This window comes from Botrytis deweyae (assembly GCF_014898535.1).
Source record: "Botrytis deweyae strain B1 chromosome Unknown BDEW_006, whole genome shotgun sequence".
In the NCBI taxonomy this organism is placed as follows: domain Eukaryota; kingdom Fungi; phylum Ascomycota; class Leotiomycetes; order Helotiales; family Sclerotiniaceae; genus Botrytis; species Botrytis deweyae.
The window spans coordinates 222,235-237,965 of record NW_024066213.1 but is presented as its reverse complement, the minus strand read 5'-3'; the positions used below and the strand labels follow the sequence as shown (position 1 = coordinate 237,965).

Below are 15,731 nucleotides of genomic sequence, written 5' to 3'. Positions count from 1 at the left end.
TCAATTCGCACGATCGCGTATAGTATAGTATAATCATCATTTGAAACTCGGTAAGTCCAAGGACGTTTGGCGTTTAATTCAACTACCTACTTGCAGTCAAACAGTCATAGAACATGATCAATTCTCCGTATCTCTAGGGATTTGCCATGTTTCGGATACTCACAAGCCCTTTTTGATGTGCGGCAGATGATCTCCCGAGAAGGCGCTCTCGCTTCTACATTGATGAGAATAGCCAAAATTCAAAGGAGGTTGTTTCTTGAACGACAAGCATGAACGGGCTGAAATGTGAAAAAGTGTGACGGAGAGGTGACTATCCATCTCCTTGTGCCATAACAACCAACAACTATCTTTGTCATATTGTGTACAGTGGTGTGTACAGTGTACGGTTATTCTACAGGTAGTGTTAAAGCTAATGGACATCGTATATCTTACCCTGCGGCGCGGCGTAGATGCGAGGCAACTGCGAGGTGATAAGGATATCATCGTGGCTCGTGCCTATGGAAATCCTCGGAGATGATTTCTGCAAGCACCCATCCTGGCATATTAATTAAATCCATTCAATCATGAATTGGCACTGACTTACCAATTTTCGCCTGGCTTTGTACAGAAACGGGTAGCAATTCAATACGAATGCGTGGGAGGAAAGCGAATGCAGGTATATACATACATACCTACTCTTTCCCCTACTTAGACCCGACTCAGACTCCTAAATGACATCCTTTAGCTACCTACACATGCTTTTCATATTTCATAAATTGAGCAATCTGAATCCAAGAGCTCAGTCATTCTACTTGTCAACTTGATCCAGGACAACGAAGAGTTATCAGTCAGACCCAAGTATAGACACGAACATTCGGTGATAACATGCCATCAATAAGAATAGATCGCAGGTATATCGTCATCGAGCATAAAGTTCATTCATTTGATTGTGATTGGTGTTAAAATTATCTCCTGCAGGATGATCATCGCATCCCAGTGATACTCTTCACCAAGGGCCCTAGGAAAGTGGCAGCTTGTCGGTCCTTCTCAACCAAGGATTATCGTTGATGACCACATGGGGCTTTGTGTTAAGCTTGCCCCGCGGTCGCCAAAAGCTACTATTCATGAACGCGTATACTTCACAGTTCGTGATTCTTAGCCGGTCAGTTCCTCATCCAGTAGTGATATGCAAAGAACGAACTCCTTCAGGGAACCGTCCCACATATATGGCATTTTCGAAATCATATATAGGTGTCTGTATAGCCATATGTACTGCTACTCCAAACATGTAGATGTGACGAGTATTCAGTCTTCAACAAAAGCAAAAGCCTATCTGCAGTGTTTATTAACTCTCAACAGTTCGACACAGGAGCAAAGGCTTCTCTGAGTCAGGAACTCTGGAGTAAGGAATGCATGCACCCGAGATAGGCAAGGTTTCCCAAAGATTCGCGTTTGCACAGTGCACCTTTAGCCCCTTGATTAATATATAATGCATGTTCTCAAAAGCCTCATAATCATCCTTTCACGATGCTAACTTTTTCATCACACCCTCAAGTACTTTTGGCAACCAGACTATGGTTGATGCAGTCTAATTTTCATCCTAGGTCCTATCTCTATCAACTGCCTGACTTTTTCCTGCTACCAAGAAATGCGCGAATTGGGGTCACTCAACAGATCCGGGCTGCATATTATTTGCATATATTGGATCTTGATGTCCATCTAGGATCAACTCCGGAGGACAAGCAGCATTTACCAGGCGGGGGTCGATCATCCGTCACAATCCGTCGAAACCTGCTTCCAACGCCCTGTTCATCGTCCGCAATCCACTTGGCCAACTCACAACTGGGTGTATCTCTGCCTGTTTGAAATATTCCAATCATGGAGCGAGCATCTTTTTATGTCCGACTGGAAGATTCCGCAAGGAATTCTATTATGTCTGTGATTTGATCAATTTACGACGAACATGCCACCAGATCAAGCCATCACAGAACTTTTACAACTCAATTCTTTGTCAAGATTTTTCGAAAAATCCATACATTTCGCATTTCCAAGTCTATTTGGTTTTTAGCTTACTCTTGACTCAATACATAAATAAGGAGGAAACATAATCCGGAAGTTAAGTCACATTACGCAGTGCCTGCTTTAGGTTCACTCTGCAACCGCCGAGTAAGTCATTATATTCCCTATTTGGTATGCAACGCCGACACCATCGAAATCATCAACACTGCCCAGGTGCTGTGAAGCATATTTTATCTCACATTTTGCGCGCGGTACCACATTATTTCTTTTCTCTTAGGGCCCTGGACCTTGCTGCATCAACCTATAATACCAGTTTTATATACACATCGCTTCAGGGTTTGAATCGCTTCGAAGTTCAAGCTCATTTGAATCTTGAAAATTGTGCTTTTCAAAGCATTTCTTTTTCCTATTTCAACTTTAGATCTGGAGAGTGGGGATTCAGAATAGATAATCATTGTTTCCTGTGAAGAGGTAAAGATAATCCAGCTACTCCAGCTATTCCCGCTACCGGTATTCCAACTGCAAATCAAGGCTGTTTTCGTGGAGTCACTCACATTCGGAGATTTAGTGGAGGAGTGGATCGCAATGAGAGCCTCGAGATATCTATCTTATAGATTGGATCGGGGTAAAGATCGGATACATCGATAACATCGCAACTTTTGCCGTTCCCGACACATCTTATGAAGGTTGAAGCGAAGCAACCCATGGCAAATACTTGATTTGGGCCTAATCGATCGAATAGTGGGAGCGATCATTGGGTTATAGTTTCCATTTTCACTCTTGGAGCAACGTTTTAATTCAGAGGCCCCGTTCGCTTCGTCGACAATCCCAGTTTTGGTCAACGATTATTATTGCAGGATCCATCAGAGCGAGTCTATTTAGAGCTCTCAGTCAAAACGACATCGTCCCCCAGGGATAGACCAAATCTCACCAATCTAAAATGGATCACGTATTTGGAAACACGCTTTGGAAACACGCTTTGGCACGTAAGATAAAAGACTCAAGTTCCACAACGCCGGTAAGTAGATTAAGTGAGCACTGCACTCCATAATCAGTCGCAGGGGGGAACCAGTCTATTTCAACCACCCCCGATCAAGTACCTTCATCGGGTCAGCGGCACTTAGCCTCGTTATTATTTTGCGAATTTTTCTGTTTCGGTGTACATCATCGCCAGGCTTATCAACTTTCCAGGCCCAGCCAGTCCACTGTTCTTAACGTATTGGGGAGCAATTTAACGATAGAGGCACAGAATGGATACATCGCATTCCTCTTTACATTTGCGCTCCAGTCATAGCAAAGTTTTCATCTGCAAGCGAGCTGAGTGGCCTGTCCATCGAAGGCCCAAAAATCATCCCATTCTTACAAAATTACCTGCAGACACCCGAATCTATGAAGCTAGCCTCTATAGCGTTTGTCCGCTAAACGTGCTGTACACTCATTGAGAAGTATTCTCTCCCTGCAGAGACTGTACGCCTGTAGTGGAAACGAGTCGGTTCTTGCGTTTACTGTATCTTATGTGTATTATTCTGCCGTCGTGATCACGCGGCAGTCAATTCCCCAACACTCGGCAGAAGCCACCTCGGACAAAATCTCCCCATAAACGTTAGACTATTGCAACGTCGTGGCTTTTCATTTCTTTTGATGTTCTTCGAAGCATTTTTCGATTGGCGCGGGATGATGAATATTGGTGGCGTCTCTGAAAAGGCGATAGTTGACGACTATTTTGTTGCTAATTTTCTTTTTCTTTAGCAACCCACCGGTAAACATCCAATGGCTGCAAACGAGCAAAAAGTCGGGGCTTGGGGCTGAAAATGGCTCGTCTGGCCTGTTTTGGTACAATGATCGATGATGCCCATCTCGACTAGGAAACAAGCTTAAATGTCGACTTCTTGGTTTGTGCCACAAAACACGCTGGGGAAATGTAAGCACAAGCACTGGCACTGGCACTGACAAACGGTTCCACCAACCTGTATCGATCGTCTCACGGCAGCCTTGGAACATAGCTGAATCAGTCAATTGAAGAATAAATTTATGGCCACACGCAGCTAGGGCTGAACATCCAGGATCAATTCGAAGCGCGCGGCCCTGCGTCTGCAATTGGGAAGATATGATTTCCATATCTTCACATACATTGTACATACTTCCATAGACCACTATACAGCCAAACATCACACACGCACGAAATACGACAACTAAATTCCAAGTAAGCGTAAAAAGTATCCACAATCCCCGTTCCTTGAAATACATCGCCTTCGCCTTCCCTCTGCATAATCATTTCAAATAAAACCATGTTCGCACGTTTCACCCTTCACTCACACAATCAGCACCCCTTCCACGATACCTGGCCTTGATTACGATAGCTCAGGGTAGCTAATCTACTCGCCTACTTGACGCACAGCAATCCTTTAATTCATGGATAACCATTCAAGCGATGCACTCAAAGGGAAGACAATCCCTACCAGAAAATCTCAACTCCCTGGATACACGTTTACATCACACCGCATGCTTACGCTCCCCGGATCGTCGTGCGCGTCGTTCCCCGTACCAGATTTTTCGGCGCAACGTACTGCTGACAATGCGATATAATATGATACACAAAATCCTGCCCTGCTTGGCGTGAGGCATGGGGTCAATAGGAGATGAAAAAATTATGAGATGGTAAGTTAGTATATGGAGATTTTCCGCGAGTGGCTTCGGAGTGACTCCCGTATGAGAAATGTGGCGGGAGGGCCTAAGATTTGTCTGGTTGATGCTGTGAATAGGAGATGTTGTGTGATAGGAGTTCATCAGGGGAAAGGGGGTAGAAAAGGAGAGGGCATATGCTAATTGCTTTGAGGGTATTGTGGAATAAGGAAGGCTTTGTCGCGTGATTTGACGTGGATGCATCGAAAGAGATGCAGAGCGATTGTTTGGTGATGACTGTCTGGGGTACATTGTACATCCAGAAAGAGCAGAAGAAGTATCTGTGTACTCGTCGCTATTGCTGGTCACAAATCTTTTGATATTAATCACAACATCTGAAAAGGGACATGTTCAAAAAAAAAAAGTCACATGACCTTTGGCATGCCGTCAAAGATGCACATTTACAGCATAACCTTCCCGATTCGATTTCAGCAAGCAATCAACTTAGTGTTTCGATTCAGTTGTAGTTAAAATTCTAGGGCGCGATGAGAAATTAAAATGTCAAAACAAGTGCACCCCGATTGATGATCAAGGCGGCGCAAAAAGTAGATGTGCAAGTAGTAAAAAATCCTCTCATGGTTATTCAGCAAATACCATAGCTTAATCCACAGTGAGCATCGTCATCCCTTCCCCAGAACAGACGATCGATCTCATCCAGTTCATGCACCTACCAGCTCCCTTAAAACAAGCATTCAAACCGATCACGAAGTAGAACTAGTTCGTATATACGCGAAGTAAATTTCCTGCATTCGAACACTAACGCTCAAAAGAAATTCGGCTCGAACTCAATGCAGAAGTTGAGGGAAGATATGAAACGCTCTATGTTTGGATTGGGAAACAGGCAGGATAAGAATTGTGTCATACCTTTTAAGTTGAGTTTTCAGGTTTGAGAAGCGACAGGGGGAGTACGGGACGGACGGCGGGGGTTACACGTTGTGTTACTTGAGATTAGGTGAAACTTTGGAGATGTTGGATGTTTCTTCTTTCTGCTGAGATAAAGTTGTGGGGGTTTGAGGGGTGCATGTCTGGGTTTCTATTTGTGTATTTCATTCTTTACTTTTTGGGGTAGGTGGGGGGTATGATCGTAAACGAGGTTAAAGGACGCCAATGAGTTAGAACTTAGATAAGATGGGCTGGGAAGAAGCAATGAAAAATCAAGGGATCTGAAAGGTAACAAGATACGTTATCAATTGAAATGTGCACAGAACTTTGTATCACGAGATAAATATGAGGATCGTGAATCATCGATCTTCACGGGAGGAGTCATGGAAATGCGGAGACGGTGCAATTTCAACCTATCAAAGCTATAGAGACGCAATATTGTGCTGGATCTCAGATATTCGAGTGCGTCGAGCATGCTATGTAATGTCTATCAAACACGCGGGACGGAAGGAATAAAGGTTATCATGACTTCATGCCTCATACCATTTCTATATAAATATTTGACGAATGTTCAATAGCTTTGGTTGTCGTTCCACTAAACAATAGGTCAGTAGTGTATTCAAAACAATCATGGGAATTTAACGTACGTAAAGGGTATCGTGAAATACTTCCGGACCAGTTGCATACAATTCCCAACCAAATTTCATTCTCGCATACTGTATCAGATGACTCGCAACCTTGATATGCCCCACATCAGTTGGGTGGTACGCTGGCCCAATATCATTGTGTTGCATCAAGCCGGTGGTGTTGAAATAAGATACGAATGGAGCAGAAGGTCGATGGGACGAATAAGTGGAATTGGTATGCGGATTGTACAATGTTGGATTGGACAAGTATTCCTTGGAGTTGAAATATTGATATATGTTGTGAATTTCAGAGGCAAATCCTTGAGCTTGCGCGTAAGAATTTCCATAGGCAAAGAAACCCTCCCAGAGAGACTAATCGTGTCAGTGATGCTCATACGCAGCCTGTAAAGTTGGACGTACCATCAGAATTATTTGAGCATTGGGCCAGACAGCATGAATACCCTCAATCAGTAAGGTATACTGAGCGACGTATTCAGAACTAGTAACATTGATCGCCCCATTACTGTCATTAGTCCCCAGGTTGATCACTACAATATCCGCATCATCTTGCTTGGAGAAATCCCAAAGTTCTGGTTTATCGCCCCATATTTGAGTGGCACGAGGACTAGTATCAGAAGTATAGTACCACTGGTGAAACATTCCTCTAGTATTGCCCCAACACAATTGGTCGACCAAACAAATTCCCGGATATGCTGTGATGGAATACTCAGTGTTTCCAAGACCGGCTCCCATACCATACGCAAAGCTCGAAAGCCCTTCTAGGGTAGCTGTGTAACCCGAAGAAAGAGAATCTCCAATGAATTCGATAGTCCTTGAAGATTTAGGAACCTTAATCAGGCTTTCACCTTTACTCAAGTGGACGGCGGAGATCTGGACACCATACGCCCAATTTGTGACTCTGAGCTCAAAAGTTGATGGGTTTATAGGCCAGCCGACATCAATCGCAGGAGATTTTGGACTAACTAGTAGATGCGTGGCATTTGTAGTGATGTTTGTGAGCTGCCAATCCTGACCATTCACTCGATATCCAATCAAAACAGTGTCCGAAGTCAAAGGCCCAAATGTAATGGCGACTTCTTCTCCCGTAAATCCAAATTTGAGCCCGGGTGCTCTGAGGCTTGTTTAGTCTTCTCCCGCCTTATGGACAGAATTCAGAATAGATAACTTACGACCACCAAGAAACATATTTACTATCCCATCGTCCTTTATAGGAGAGTTCTGGCGCGCTGGGAGGGTAATCAGTGAAGTCATGGTCGTTGAGTTCTATCTTCGTGTCTGGATAATTTGTGATGCGGACTTGATCATTCTGCCAAATTGTTGCAGTTACCACGCAGGAAAGAGATAGGATTATACTTGAAATCATGGACTTCATTTTGACAGTGCGAGACTTACACAAACAACAACAGAAGGAATCGCAGAAATCATATTGCTAAGAAGCCGTTACTTATAAGACTGCAGATATTTTGAAGCAATATTGGCAAGGTCACAATCGAGTGCGGGGTAATTGCCCAGCGAGCGGAAATGGGGCATTTTGTTTTCCCGAGGCGGCTGTATAGTAGGTGCACCCTGTGCAGACTATCTGAAGAAGATGTGCAATAACGAGAACACTTCTCGGGACTGATGTACCGAGTACTGTCAATCACATTCACGTAGCTGCTCATGCACTACATGGGAGCGTCTGCACCGGAAGATCGAGCCGCACTCGCGAAGGTGTACACATGTACATGTATATATCGTGTCAATGGGGCCATTGAATATTGACACGATATGCATCTCCTTCCCTTGCTCCATACGTTTCTTCTCCGGTGGATGAAAGGGTAAGATCTGATATTCTTACAGCAGCAATGAACAGTGTGATGTTGATATGGATGTTGATTTTGATGTTGATGAGTGGTGGCAGTTTTCAGGATGATGAGATGCAGATGACATGATACATGCATATTTTTATGAATAATTATGCAAAAGTTTTATGTATGTACCACCATACTCAATCTTTCTTAGCACCGAATGACCACTTCAATTATCCGTATTTGGCGGGAGGAAGGTCGCACACAGAACGACCATCGTTGAACTTCTATTCTCAACCACTCATCACCATTACTTTCATTCTTTCCCGTGTATAATTATATTTGTTTAATTGAATTATCCTTTAATACTAGACCACCTTCCTAACACAAATCTACCCATACTTTATACTCTCGTACGGAAATCACCTTGAATCAAAATACTGCAGAGGAGGGAACAAGTAAACGAAAAGAACCTACTTATCGTTCTCAGCTGATCTATTCACTCATATATAAAAAGAAAGGCATCCAAAATACCGGAATCGATTGTGGATCTTATATTCCCTGGTTTGACTGTCTCTCGTCCAAGCTCAGCTCTCGCGGAACCAAACTTTGAATCTATACTATCACCAAGCTAAGGGGGAAGGGACTCCTGGAAAATGATCTTTCCTGAATCACAACTACCATGAAGTTTACAGCGCCTTCACAGTTCTCTGTGAGGGTGTCGAAATCATCTAGTAGACTTCTGTTATCGCTTGGCATCATCCAGAATTCCTCGCATTACCAAGAGGCCTAGAACCAATGGCCTCACCTGCCCCATCTGTGCCAGATACCCAGCTCAACTTAACGGCTGATGAGATTGCTCTCCTTCGACACCATCAAGTCCAAGCTGCCGTAACCGCAGGCTCCAGCTCTTCTCGCGCAGCCTCGCGAGCATCGTCACAAGGTCTCCTCCTACTCGATACCACTTCACTCGCAGCTCTTGGGCGTCATTTTGACCATCTCATATCACAAATCAGCTCGAGGCTTGACTATCTATCTGAGCAATCTGCTATTGTTGCACAGCAACAATATGATAATGCGGGGAACGCGATTGCTATGGCGGATGCGGAGATCGCACGGTTTCATGATATACTCAGGCAAATCGATGAGCTGGAATTGGACTTCGACCGTATTCGTCATATCAGGGATATTGTGAGGAGTTACCGACAGAGAGTTGAGGAAATGGAACAAGCTGTGGATAGAAGCGCTAGCGGGCACACGAGTGGTAGTAGACATCGGCATAGGCATCATCATGAGAGCTCTGGCAGTTCGAGAAGACATCGAAGATGAAACCGCTAGGCATAAAATAGTTGAGTTGGAGAACGGAACAAAGACTCTGGTATCGGGACCCTTGTATACTGGACCGATTGATGGTATAATGGAGATGAAGGGGAAGCGGGCGGTTGTATTTGCTTGGACGGGCTAAAACGGGAATCAGTGGAGAAACCAGGCTCGGACACACTGAGAAGAAATATTTGCCTCACGGCTGGAGAAGGAATAGCCTCGCGGCCGGCGTTCGATTTGAAATCTTTGGTTTTTTGACATTATTTCCTTTGAGGATAGCGCCAATACCCATTTTTCGGTATGGGGAAAGTTTCAGGTCTCGAATCTAGATATTTGAGAGTTTATTTCATGAATCTGGGGTGGAGCAAGCGATTGACTTATCATACTGAAAATGTGTAATTTATCATTCTTAAATGTATAATTTTCTGGAGATTTTTACTCTTGATTGAACGGCTCGATCAATTTTGTTGGACTGGCAAGATTAGTCACTAAGTGTCATGTCGAGCCCCCTTTGAGATTCTCGTTTACGTGTCGCTTCATGTGTTTCCTCTTGGTTTGATTATTGACGATAATATCATCTGGGGCCGCGATGAGATGAGTAAACAATACCAGGGCATTTGAGATGACCTCATCTAACTACGGCACTTGAGACAAATAGCAATCTTGCTACAGCACTCACCCAAACCTTTATATCATTCACATGCCAATGAAATTAAAGATTGAAAGCGTTCTTTACTGAATAATCAAAGGCTCCCTTACTTGTTTCTCCATTTACCAAAAGTTTTGAAGATCTACAAATTGCCAAGATCTATAGCGTTGAAGATGATCAAAAGGCTAGTCAAAGGGCATTCTTTGCCCCTATGTCAACTGAAGGAGAAAGGAGGAAAGTAACTTTCGCGGTTGTATATCGCATTACCGTGTGTATGAGTAGTCTCTTGATGAAAGAGTGCGTTCTGGATTCCTTTCTTGGAGACCCTTTTGCATGAGGGCTTTAGGTCAGAGTAAGAAGATAAAGATATACATGATTACCTTGGTGTACCTAGGGGACGGAGATCACATTTCGATAACATATTCTCAAGTGGGATTTTGATGAGTCAAAAGCTTGGTTGCTAAGTTTTGTATTGCTGTTGATTACAATCATTTTCTATTTCTAACAGATACATCTACATATCAGCCACGTTGTTCCTCATTGATCAAACCGTATTCCTCCCATTGCTCTCCTTCATAGTCGCTGTTCAATCATCATTCTGATCCCATCTCAACCAGTTTGTTATTTACCTAATGTCAATCTACACCTGTCCCGCAGATCATCCCACCCCGCCGTCGCCCACCAGCAAAATCTGCATCAAAAAATGCAAAAAGAAATGAAACATACAACAGTGGGGATTCGCTGGTGGTCACCCACCCAACTACTAATCCACCGATCTGAAGCTTGTGTATGGCAGAGCGGACGGGATGCCCAATTCTCTTCAGTCTATGGTCGTATGTGACAGCAGGCCGCGATCTGGGCTATATATAATGGCCGTAAAAAGACTGGTAGCTTCTGAAAAGTGTTCAGTCTGACAATGGACCGGCCCCCGATGATGCATCCCTTGACCTAGACCTTTACTTCTTGTCGATAGGCTTAACCATATTGTTGCTGTATACCAAAGAAACTTCTTGACAACTGGCGTCGGCTGATATGGCACGTAGATATCAATAAAACTAAAAAGTCACTTAGTACATAATTGAATCGCCGGAAGGCTTGATGACTATGAATGGCGGTAACCATCAGCGAATAGAACGCAGAGAATGTAGGAAGAACTCGTGCCTTGGTGATCTATTTATGCTTTTGTTGTCTTGGAGAATAAAGTGTCGTCTTATATCAGTAGTCTGCCAACATATAAAGTTTTTCTACGAGTATTACTTTTCACATACCGCAATAACAAAATAATTTTACGAGAAGTACATTCAGCGTACCTGAAAGTGTCTTAACGCTAGCAAAATATCATGCTAAGCCACTTTCAAGAAAAAAGTTTTCAATCCTCTTGATGCCCTCACTGAATTGTTCCCAAGGGACAGCAAGAGTGATTCTTACCCAGCCTTTCTCTTCATCTGCGCCCGCGAATCCTTTACTTGCGCTGACTATAACTTTATGCTCCTTCAACCCTTGCACAAGGGCTGCTTCGTCTTCCCAAGACTTCGCATTCTTGACGAATTTAGCGAAGACTACAAAGCCTGCATTCGCGGGTAGAAACTCGATACCAAGACGAGTCAAAGTTGAAGACAATAGGTCATAAGATTTGGCGAGAAGTGCGTTGTTCTTGCTTAATAAAGCAGGAAGTTCGACTGAGTTCAGAAGGTGTGTAAGTAGAAGAGCGGACAGAGATGAACTTTGATTGTAGGTCGAAATTATAGAGCCAATGCGAACCATAGGATTGGCTTGGGTGATCAAACAGCCCTGCGCTCTTGTTAGCCATTAGATATTTTGAGGGTTCATTTGACATACCAGTCTAATACCAGGTATACCGAACAGTTTACTCGCGCTCCAGAGAACATGGAGCTTGCTTCTATCGAATGTTGTTCCATTCTTAGAGTCTGAGCTACCATCTAGTAAGGATAGTGCTGATACAAATTTATCGCTTTTCGTGTCTCGTCCGAACTCCATTCCAACATATACTTCGTCAGAGATATAGTGCAATCCCTTCTGCACACACCACTTCAATACCGCCTGCAGTGCAGACTTTGAATAACATTGTCCAAACGGATTGTGTGGGTTACAAATAATCAACCCCTTGATACGTTTCGGATCGGCAGCGCTATCATAGGCAGCCTCGAGAGCAGGAATCAATGTATGCGATGTAAGAGCTGCAGAATACGGTGCTGGATAGACAGGAACAAGTCTGACACCAGCATGACAGTAGATATAAGCGCCGAAAGAATCTATTCAGGTCAATATAACAAATCAATAATAATAGAACCCGAAAGCTTTACAGACAAAGGAAAGGGTATGGGGTACAAACTCCAACAAGGACCGGGAACTAGAATTGAATCTCCTGGCTCGCATATACTGGATGCAAGGGCATCGAGACTAAAACCCGCTCCAGCGGCAACGACAAGGTGATCAGGAGTAACGGGGGTCGAGGGCTTGAAGTATGTATTGAAGAATGAGGATATTGCTTGCATCAGGGACGGATCTCCCCCAAGTCCCATAGGGTAGTTGAAAGTCTATTTGAGGCATAAGGAAGTGAGAAATGAGCCATGATTTGTTGGGAAAAGGCTACCGACCTCCTGAGTTAAATCCTTTGCAATAACACCTTTGCAGATATCAAGTAATTCACTTCGTATAAGTTGGTTGTCGGCCACAGACAAGTTGACTACTTCGGGGTTCGGCTCGGCATGGTCGGCCGCAGCAGCAGCAGCAGCTGGAAGTAGAGTTTGAATGATATCATTCATGCGATTAGATAGTGGAGGCACTTGTGTTTCAGCCATTTTGGGTGTTTTCGAATGTTCAAAGAATTTCTAACAAGACAACGGGACCTGGGACAGAGGAATTGTTATTTACATATGATTTCTCAACCCTTGCTACTTGCATCGGTTACTCGGCATATGAGTGGGGGAAATGCATTGCTGACCAGGATCTGAGAGGCGAAGCCTTCTAAGATTATTGATGTTTCCTTCACGGACTAGTTGGAGTTTTACTACAAACGACGAGACAAGAATCAACCCCGTAGATTGTACGTCAATGTTGTGGTCAACTTTGGACCCTGGCTAAATAGAAGACAGCTGATTTTAACCTTGTCTTTGAGTCCACAAAACTGGCTAATGCGGGTTAATGTTAAAGGATTTTGCGTGCTTCAGTCTTGCTACTAAATCATCCCACAAAAAATGTCCAAGGTTATTTAATTTTCGCGGAGCACAGTTTTCCCTTTGCATGGACGGTTGATACTGTGTTTATACAAGTCGCCCCTAGGTCATATTTCTAGGTATATATACTGGCTCGAGACTGGCTTAAACTAACAGGACAAGACAGATTCGAGATTTGCATGGGATTTATTTTATATAAATTAAATTAAGAAATGAACATTCTATGATATAATATAAATAGAAATGAATATATTATATTAGATTTCAGTATTTCAATATATTACTAATAATATTAAATATCTAAATAATATTGAATACTTTCAGTGATATAGCTTTCAATATTACATACGCATATGTTTTTTAAAAGAAATGATATGTATCAGGAGCCGGAGCCGAATCAGGAAACGATATACGGGAAATACTATTGCCTACACTGGGACGCCCTAAGGAACGCGCTAATTTATAGCTCTCTTCCACTTTAGCCCAGTCACGTCTAAAGTGCAATCGATATAGAAGTGTCAGAATGCCTTCTGCGTGGTCGGATTGACCTCGAAATGTGGGGATATCAATCGCAGAGAGCCCAGACCCAAGCAGTTTGACTGTTAAGATTGGCGGATCAACAAGTTCCCATGATCTTGAGTCAGGAGATTCGTAAAGGTCCCTCGGCAATTTTGAAGGCTTGAAGAATTGCTGCTTGATTGGGCTCTTTGACTCGGTAGATGATAACTTTATTTGGTCCCAAACATCGTACGATAGTCTCAAAGATTCTCGACCTAGATAGTAGGCCACAAAACCAACAATCCAATACTGTTCGAGGTCTTCAATAATCCTGTCAAGGCTAGAGTTTATCGTGGTCACTGACTCAAGTCTAAAAAACCTGCTCATGGTTCCCGGCACGAGAATATCATGTAAATCACCGAGGCCTATCACCCTAATGACACCGGTGGTACGCGATAAGAGAGTTGCAACTATTACCCATGGATCACACTGGCGATGAAGAAGCCCATGGCAGTAAGAAATTATGGTCTGGGCATCTGTAGCATCTCCACAGCGACTAGAAGATTAGGCAATCAGGATGTGACGATTAAGAATATCTTTCAAAGAAATCGAGCAAATTGAGGGATTAAAAGTCATTCTGAGAATTTCAAAGCCAGATACAGAAGTAGAGTTTGAAATCAGGATGAACAAGGTATCAAGAACAAAGAGGGTTGAGAATTGGTGAAACATACGGATCGTAAGGATGGAGGATGTCAAGCATCGTTGTCATTGATGGCTTAGGTGTGCCATCTATGCAAATGAACTTGTCTTCGACGCCCAGGTAGATTGCCATATTGAGGCTATGCACAAAATGCGTAGCCCAGAATTGGGCAATAGGACCCAGCATCCCGGCACCATTAAGTTCTAGGGAGGGAGGCTGGGTCTCGGGACTGCGTTTACAAAGTACTTTTAAAATAAACAGAGAGATGTTATCGCGCCGGACTTCTTCATCTTGATCTTGGAAATCTTGGAAGACTTCATCAATGATTGATTCAACTTTGGAGTGCTGATGATCGCCAGTCGTTTTCAGAATTTCATAAAGTTCAGGTAAGCTCTTCCAGTCATGTGAAACCAGCGGTTTTGCACGTTCAGCACAGTACTTTTCGATCCAGACACCCAGTTCATAATGACTTATCGCGAACGCAGATTTGTCTTTTGTCCGTTGGTCCTGCCGTCTTTCCATACATGTTTCGAGTTGTCTTAGGGCCCCTTCACCTGTCATCACGATGCCGTTGATAATGTCCAATACTTGTTCTTCCTCGCGAGAAATTTTTTGATCTTGTGATGCAAGCGGCTTATACAACATGTCGTGCTCGATTTCGGACCACACATGCATTATCAAAGTCCCGATTTGAATTTCAACTTTGATGTCATTCCAAGGGGGTCTTTTGGCAGGTAGGATGTCCTTAGTAAAGAGTTTCACAATGAGGTGGGTCGCTCTATAGCCTGGAAACTCCCTCTTCACGAGGTCTACTGCTTTTCCAGCAGCGCCAGGCCCATCAAGTACCTCGATGCATTTTTCGAGCTTCTGTGCAATGTCAGAATCCTGATCTTTGCGCCATTTACTGATGACTTCTAGTCGATTACTTAGTAGGCTTATAACTCGCTCTACATCTCCTGGAAAGTAAAGCGAGATGCGAAGGCCACCGAAGTCGTGTAAAGCATCGAGAATTTGTCCAGGGTCCTGAAATGATCCTATCTCTTTCTCACATTGCTCTTGACCCCAAATCCGGCACCAGCCCGGCCAATCCCAACCTTTTGATTGAACTGCAGTTCGAAGGCGTTGACGAGCTATTCGTTCTTTCTGGCGTCGCCGAAGAGTTCCTTTAGCGGACTCCCATTTCTTAATCCGATGGGTTATGGGAGGATGTCGTATGTTTCCTGATGCTAGAGCCTCGTTACAGATATCAAAGACTTTTGTAGTGTAGGCTTCCATTGTATCTATCTTGCTGCCAAACAAAATTCGGACAGTTTCTAGATGATGTTGGAAGCGATCCTCCGTGGTATCTTGAGACGCCATGATAGGAAC

The 15,731-nt window shown here is 43.6% G+C and overlaps 5 protein-coding genes across 5 annotated transcripts; 1 reads left to right on the top strand and 4 right to left on the bottom strand.

Moving 5' to 3' along the window:
- Nucleotides 1-3,627: 3,627 nt before the first annotated feature.
- On the bottom strand, nt 3,628-4,273 carry EAE98_003279 (uncharacterized protein; the record flags this gene model as incomplete). The annotated part of the gene is made up of 2 exons (XM_038950899.1): nt 3,628-4,089; nt 4,175-4,273. The coding sequence occupies 2 exons, from the start codon at nt 4,271-4,273 to the stop codon at nt 3,628-3,630; spliced, it is 561 nt and encodes a 186-aa protein (XP_038812363.1).
- A 1,860-nt stretch (nt 4,274-6,133) lies between these two features.
- On the bottom strand, nt 6,134-7,581 carry EAE98_003278 (uncharacterized protein; the record flags this gene model as incomplete). Its single annotated transcript, XM_038950898.1, has 4 exons — nt 6,134-6,157; nt 6,210-6,560; nt 6,609-7,320; nt 7,379-7,581. 4 exons carry the CDS (start codon nt 7,579-7,581, stop codon nt 6,134-6,136), a joined length of 1,290 nt encoding a protein of 429 aa, XP_038812362.1.
- Nucleotides 7,582-8,794: 1,213 nt separating this feature from the next.
- Nucleotides 8,795-9,325, top strand: EAE98_003277 (uncharacterized protein; the record flags this gene model as incomplete). The annotated part of the gene is made up of 1 exon (XM_038950897.1): nt 8,795-9,325. One exon carries the CDS (start codon nt 8,795-8,797, stop codon nt 9,323-9,325), a length of 531 nt encoding a protein of 176 aa, XP_038812361.1.
- A 1,981-nt stretch (nt 9,326-11,306) lies between these two features.
- EAE98_003276 (uncharacterized protein) lies at nt 11,307-12,790 on the bottom strand (the record flags this gene model as incomplete). The annotated part of the gene is made up of 4 exons (XM_038950896.1): nt 11,307-11,759; nt 11,808-12,241; nt 12,322-12,526; nt 12,587-12,790. The coding sequence occupies 4 exons, from the start codon at nt 12,788-12,790 to the stop codon at nt 11,307-11,309; spliced, it is 1,296 nt and encodes a 431-aa protein (XP_038812360.1).
- A 1,567-nt stretch (nt 12,791-14,357) lies between these two features.
- EAE98_003275 (uncharacterized protein) lies at nt 14,358-15,722 on the bottom strand (the record flags this gene model as incomplete). Its single annotated transcript, XM_038950895.1, has 1 exon — nt 14,358-15,722. The coding sequence occupies one exon, from the start codon at nt 15,720-15,722 to the stop codon at nt 14,358-14,360; it is 1,365 nt and encodes a 454-aa protein (XP_038812359.1).
- Between the last annotated feature and the right edge of the window lie 9 nt (nt 15,723-15,731).